The 7056-nt window shown below is 39.4% G+C and overlaps 2 protein-coding genes across 2 annotated transcripts; both read left to right on the top strand.

The window, feature by feature from the left end:
* The first annotated feature begins 17 nt into the window (after window positions 1-17).
* LOC118755398 (dihydropteridine reductase-like) lies at window positions 18-522 on the top strand. Its single transcript, XM_036490236.1, has 2 exons — window positions 18-152; window positions 216-522. The coding sequence occupies exons 1-2, from the start codon at window positions 88-90 to the stop codon at window positions 316-318; spliced, it is 168 nt and encodes a 55-aa protein (XP_036346129.1). The 5' UTR covers window positions 18-87; the 3' UTR covers window positions 319-522.
* Window positions 523-4331: 3809 nt separating this feature from the next.
* Window positions 4332-5200, top strand: LOC118755397 (splicing factor 3B subunit 6). The gene is made up of 3 exons (XM_036490235.1): window positions 4332-4544; window positions 4624-4742; window positions 4799-5200. The coding sequence occupies exons 1-3, from the start codon at window positions 4527-4529 to the stop codon at window positions 5025-5027; spliced, it is 366 nt and encodes a 121-aa protein (XP_036346128.1). The 5' UTR covers window positions 4332-4526; the 3' UTR covers window positions 5028-5200.
* The last annotated feature ends 1856 nt before the right edge of the window (window positions 5201-7056 follow it).

Consider the following 7056-nt stretch of genomic DNA (forward strand, 5'->3'; position numbering starts at 1 on the left):
TTAACTCGTTCATTAGCTGGTAAAAACTCTGGACTACCCACTGATTCCATTGTTATTGCTATACTCCCTGTCACTTTGGATACTCCAATGAATCGCAAATGGATGCCGAAAGCAGACTTCAGCACATGGACTCCTCTGACAGAAGTAGCTGGGTAAGAATGTTTATATAACAAAACTAGAACATTTAATGATGGGAGGTTTTTATTATATAATAGCCTCTTTTACAAATGGACTGAAGGTAAAGACCGTCCAAATTCTGGTGGTTTACTGCAGTTAATAACCAAGGATGGTGTCACCCAATTGGTTGAAGCTAATTAAATGTAAATGTTTGTGCTGGAAAAACTTATATGTACTTCAACGACTCATGTGCGTTAGGGATATACAAAAGAAAAAAGTATAATAATTAAAAGATAATTACAACAACTTTCACAATGTTATACCTAAGAATAGTGTACCTAGTGCTCAACATAAATTATTGTACTAAATATAATCAGCTATAAAATATAAACCAATTATAAAATATTTTTGTGAGCTTAAAATATACATTAGGGATATTCTCGAAGTCTCACGTTGCACGGATTGCACGAAATTGCAAAAATACTATTCCAACTTTTCAAGAGCACGCCAGCACCCAATTGCAAGGTTGCAGCATGCATAGGTAGCAAGCAGCAAAAGTCTATTGGCCTTATTCATAAAAAATAAAGTAGCTTTATAAATGGTTTATAAATTGAAAAATGTACGAAAACGTCAATTTATAAAGCTCTTTAAACCTACTTTATTTTTTATGAATAAGGCCATATGTCAGATACAATAACAAGATACAGCAAAAAATAATTTAAGCAAGTTGAATCGGAGAAATATCTGTCAGTTCCTACATTAAAACAGCTAGCACAGGATCGCATTTATCTTGCTACGCTGTCCTGCAAAATGTCTGCATGGGCTTAGACCATGATTCAATAATACAATTTGTTTGTGCAATATGTTTATTTGTATATGCATATGAAGCATATTTAACTGATGAAAACATAAACTGTTTTTAAATTGGATGTTTACATCAATCTAACAGTAGTCTTATTTTAATTTTGAGTCATTTTGCAGTTTTTATACAGCATTACAAATTACGTATTTCACATAGATACATCAATTTTACGTTCAACATTTCGTTTAAAATGCCAGATTTCCTGCAAATACATTAGCATTTACAAAAGGAATTCCACTACTAATTGCCTACTTTGGATACTTTTCTACTACCGAGATTTCATTCATCCCGTTTTCTCCGTCCTTCGTAAATTCAACCTTTTGTAAGGGAGTGTCAAACCGCAGCGGTCAATAATTATCTAACCTTGTATTATTGAATCATGATAGCACATCTTGTTTCCCATGTATTTTGTTGTTGTGTGTTTGCAAGCTATGCAATCTATTCAATTTGCAATGGCTTTGCAAGATTTCAAGAATACCCATATTGTTCAAGGTGATATAAGCAAGGCATATTTAATAAGGTAGAAGTGACAACTAATCGGAACTCTGTCAAAGCGAATCTGTCACGTAAAGCGCAGCAAAAGTTTTATGTGGCATCAGCTTTTTTGGTCAAAACATAGAGGAGCGACGAGCAAAGAGCATCGAGCAAAGCGTCGATTTCAAACGCATATGTTTCAATGGGAGAACGCATAGTTCAGAGCAAAGCGTACATACATACATGTTTGTAATTGGATGGAGCTTTGCTCGATGCTAGCTCTTCGCTTTGCTCGCCGCTCCACTATGTTTTTACCCTGCGCATCAACAGATCATCTCACTTCGTCACTTCTCAACTTTCGTGCTCTTCAGGCCTTACAGGCACAGGAACCTCCCAGGGCATGGGAACTGCACCTAGGTATAAACGCATGCGCTTAAAAACATTTTCCTGCAATGGGGAAGTAATAAAATCATTCGCGTTGAAATGACTTTTCACAGACACGGGAAGAATCTTGCAATTGAACACCGCAGCGGTTATCCCAAGGAAGATTTCTAACTTCGCAACTAGATGCCCTAAGGTATCACACCACTTTAACGTCTTGGCTCTTGCCACACATAGCGCAACGCTCGTAGTTCCTTCTACTTTTCATTTTTGTATATGTATCTATAAATGGATGTGGTCGAAAAAAGAACTACAAAAATATCATAGCACGTAATTGATTTTTTAATGAAAAGAGAGAAATTTCAAAATCACTTCTACCTTATTTAAGGTGCAATCCCGTATTCCTCGGACTAAAACTAGTAAACCTGTCAAAAAATAAAAATTCGCTCAGAGCGAGAGAGTAACATTGAAAAGTACGGGATCGATTTCTAGTAAAAAATGGTAACTTCTGTAAGGCGTAACCCTCTCCCCCCCTTGGGCTCCTCCCATAGGCCCCTAGGGAACCGTTTGGAAAAGGGGGAAAAACGGAATTTTCTTTGGAAAACTGAGCAGTTTGAAGTGGAATATGACCCAACTAACAGAAACCGTGGGATTTTTTAATAAAATAAATTATGCCAAATTAGATATCTTGCAATTTTGAATAAAGAATAAAAAAGTTAATTAAAAATAGAAAAAAACAAGTTTTTATAAAATAAATGTTATTTTTAACAAATGTGGTTTTGTGTAGAATTCCTTTCTGTGTAGGCGGCCTTCGGCCGCACTTAGGGACTATAACCCTCAGGCAGTAGAATTCTCCTTTCTATGTTGCCAAAAACGGGGGCTGAACACCTTTTGCAGAGAACACCTTTCTGCGTAGGCGGCCTTCGGCTGAACTTAGGGATTATAACCCTCAGGCAGTTGAATTCTCCTTTCGGTTTTGCGAAGAAAAGGAGCTGACCACCTTTTGCAGAGAACACCTTTGTATATTTTTAATGCTTACTGGGTTATATCCTATCTTATTTTGTCTCTCATTCTATTGCATATTTTGGAGTTTGACAGCTGAACTCCGCCATTTAATTCGCATATGCAACCAAAGTCAGACGCGTGATTTTGAAGGTGTTTTTATTTAATGAATTGTGATTCTCTTCTTCTTCTTCTTATTTGGCGCTGTAACCGCCTAAGCGATTTTGGCCGAGTCCAAAACAGCACGCCAGTCATTTCTCTTCTGTGCTAACTGACGCCAATTGAAAAAGCCCAGTGAAGCCAAGTCCTTCTCCACCTGGTCTTTCCAACGCAGAGGAGGCCTTCCTCTTCCTCTGCTACCAGCATCGCGGCCCGCGTTGAATATTTTCAGAGCAGGAGCGTTTCTGTCCATCCGAACGACATGGCCAAGCCAGCGGAGCCGCTGAATTTTAATTCGCCGCACTATGTCTATATCGTTGTAAAGCTCATACAGCTCATCGTTAAACCGTCTGCGATATTCGCCATTACTAACGCGAATTGTAATTAATTGGTTTATATTGAAGTCGTAAAGCAAGCTATAACTAATCGAGTAAATTGTAAAGTGAGGGGGAATACAAAAATGTATTGGTGAAGTGATTGCTTTAAGGATAATAGGAGTGATAAATGTACGCTAATTTCCGAATTTTACAAAAAAAGGGCATATTTCAAACCCTATTTGTAAATAAATTAGTGACCAAAATTTACAAAAGTGAGTGTTAAAATAATGCGTAGACCCTTGAATACAAGTGTGTGGAATTTTTTTTTGATCGGGCCACCCCTTTGGTCGGAATAGCCCGAAATAGTTGTGAGCGCTACTAAACCCCACCCGAAAATCTTATTAACTTAGCTTAAAAGAAAAATTCATACATGTTCGTAAAAATCTATTTGCAATCAGCAAATCGATTTCACGCAAATATCATATTTTCGGCAAGCAAGCAAATGTACAAAACCCCTCTCCTTTCCCCGTTTCCCGGTTCTTTCTCTACACTTGTTGTTCTGACTTCCATTTTTATTTTAGAGTTTGTTTTGATCCGACACAAGCACGCGCGTGCCTCCGCAAGCACCCCCTCTGCCTAGTACTTATTTGATTTCTGTTTCTCTTTTATTCGTTTTTATTTTTAATTTTGCTATAAACTATGGTACACGCAAAATGTTCCTCATTCATATACGTTCTCTGTTGTTAGTGCATGTGGCACATGCAAACAAAACGAAATAGAAAACATGTTGTCTATGTGTGCGTGTCAATCCACCGTCAATCCGCAATTTTCGCGGACTGAACTGAGGGAGGTAAACTCGAACCCTCTACCCCGTCTTTTCCACACAAAACCGGTTTTAGGGGACTGAGCAGTCCAGTGTGCGGAGGCCCATATGGTACCATTACCAAAATTAATTGGTATGAAACAAAAAGTATCGAGTATGTACTTGTATTTACTCTTATCGTTTCATACCTACTTGTATCGGAACAACACTGCTCATCTCTAGTGTAGGAGAAAAAGGGTACTTTTGTATTGTAGACCAAAAAGACCTTTGTTTTTTCTGAAAAGGCGAATGTAGAAGGTGTAGATTAGACACAAAGGATAATCCAAAGTGCGCTCACGTTCAGCCAAACAATATCTATAAAAATCCACAAAAGGAGTAGAAATAACTTGCAATGAATAAACGTAACAATGTAAGTTTGTTGACTATATAGTATTAGTATGCAATTCCCATAATTCGTTTAATTATATATATTTTTTTATATTTGGTAGATTCGCTTACCACCTGAGGTAAATCGGCTGCTGTACGTCAGAAATTTGCCATATAAAATTACCTCGGACGAAATGTATGATATATTTGGGAAGTTTGGGGCAATAAGACAAATTCGTGTGTAAGTATATATTTTATAAAAGCGTGCAGATACGTTAATGTTTCCTTCTATTGAAGTGGGAATACACCGGAGACACGTGGAACTGCCTTTGTTGTCTACGAGGACATATTCGACGCCAAGAATGCTTGTGATCATTTGTCTGGCTTTAACGTTTGTAATCGTTATCTGGTTGTGTTATACTACCAGTCAAATAAAGCATTTAAACGCCTGGACGTCGATAAGAAGCAAGAAGAACTTAATAATATAAAGTCGAAATATAATTTGAAAACTCCAGAGGCACCCTAGGCGGTAAAGAAAGGAAACGACATCTCAGAATAAAAATGATTGCCACAAAGAACATTAATCTTTATTGTATGCATGGTATTGTATTTCTGCACTTTCGACTTCTATCAAATATGAAACATATGTGCTTTTATTAAATTCTCCTGATATTTGTATTTTGGACTGCCTATCGTAAACAGTTTAATTTTATTTACTAGTTTTTCCGTTGATTAGAGACCTTGTGAGTTGATGTACGACTAAAGGATTTCATTGTTTGTTAATGCGCATATTTCTGTATTAATTAATTTTTTTAATCTTAACCCATAATCATTCACTCCCCTATTCTAACAAAGTCACAAAACTAGGCACATCACTTGTGATTTCTACCACGCTTCTAAGTATGCTGCTACGACAAATATGCAGCTAAAAAAGTTCAATATGTGTGCGTTTTCTTGGCACTTAAAATCAACCTTTTGTGTCATATTTTCAGGCGCAGTAGAAATCATAGTGATGCGCTGAGTTTTGTGGCTGTTAGAATAGGGGGGTAAAGCTAATTCTAATCATCATCATCATTCCATTAAAATAACAAGCAAATAAATGTAAAATACAAAAAAAGATGGACTTAAGTATTCAACATTTGCCAGGGCATGTATCTGTTTTTGCAAATACTAATTAAATCGATTACAACAGTTTAAGCGTAATACTGTTTGGAAATAAAACAAGCTTAATAGCCCGGATACAATGAAAACGACGAGCTGCGGTCCACAGCTGTCAAATTAAAAAAAAAAACTACAACAAACTATACGCAAATTGACAATCAGTACCTAGTTGTTGTTGTAGCGGCTACAACAACCCCGCCCAGATCGGTTAATATCTCAGTCGAGCCACACTCGGGACGGTTCATCCGTCAACGTTGATTCCCTGTGAATGCAGCTCAGCGCCTGTCGGTAGGCTGACAGGTCCAGAGGTTGTTTAATGAACCTCTGGACTTCGTCCGTCAGTTCGTACAGATGTCTCCTGACGTGCCTCGGCGAGGTCTCTTCTGCAAGCAGCTGCCTGCTGTGATGGCCACGTCTGTGGCTCCCTGCTTGCAAAGCATTCTGTTATGCTCCTTGACTGGGAGCATCTGGGCCTCGTCGTGTAGGTGGTGTTGGGGCGTCATCAGGAGGCATCCGGTCGCTGTTCGTAGTGCCGTGTTTTGGCAGGTCTGTAGCTCCATCCGCTGCGTCCTGCTAGTCCCAGGCGACCACACGGGCGCTGCATAGTTTAGAACCGGCTGGCCAATTGCCTTGTATGTTGCCAACAATGTTTCTTTATCTTTGTCACAAGAGCTGTCGGCCAGCGACTTGAGGACATTGTAGCGGCTTTGTACTTTATTGGCAATTACGGTTGTATGCGCCGAGAAGGAGAACAGACTGTCGAAGGTAACTCCGAGGATTTTCGGGTTATTCACCGTCGGTATTGTTACGCCATCAACGTGAATACCCAGCTGCAGTCTAACCTCCTTCGTTCAGGTAGTGAATAGGGTTGCCGACGATTTCGCAGGGGTAGGGCAAGGCTCCTTGCAGTGAATAAGCGAGAAAGTTCGGCGAGATAACCGTTTACTTTCGAGCACAAGTCATCAATTCCATTACCCAGACGCCATGATCGAACAATCGTCAGCATAAGAGACAATATTGACACCCTCTGGTGGTTGAGGAAGCTTAGAGATATAATAAGTAAACAGTAGTGGGGACAGGACACCACCCTGTGATTCCCCCCTGTTTAATTTTACGTGGCTGTGGGAGAGAGGAGGCCTCTATCTCTTTTAGCGGCGTTGAATGACTGACAGTGTAGAACGCCTTGAACAGGTCCAACGCTACTAGAAAAGTTCTCTCACAGGGGCGGTTTCGATTTGGGCAGTGGGACCTCTCTCCCCATTTTTCAGATGTCTGGAATGACGAGAGTGGCCATAGACAGGTTGAGGACCTCCGTTAGGTATGCTACTCCCGCAGGACCCAAATTTTTCAGCATCAACATGCATATTCCGTCGGATTCAATGGCTTTGGAGGCT

The sequence above is a fragment of the Rhagoletis pomonella genome, unplaced genomic scaffold, assembly GCF_013731165.1.
Source record: "Rhagoletis pomonella isolate Grant_MI unplaced genomic scaffold, Rhpom_1.0 Rhpom_scaffold_06157, whole genome shotgun sequence".
Taxonomy (NCBI): Eukaryota; Metazoa; Arthropoda; class Insecta; order Diptera; family Tephritidae; genus Rhagoletis; species Rhagoletis pomonella.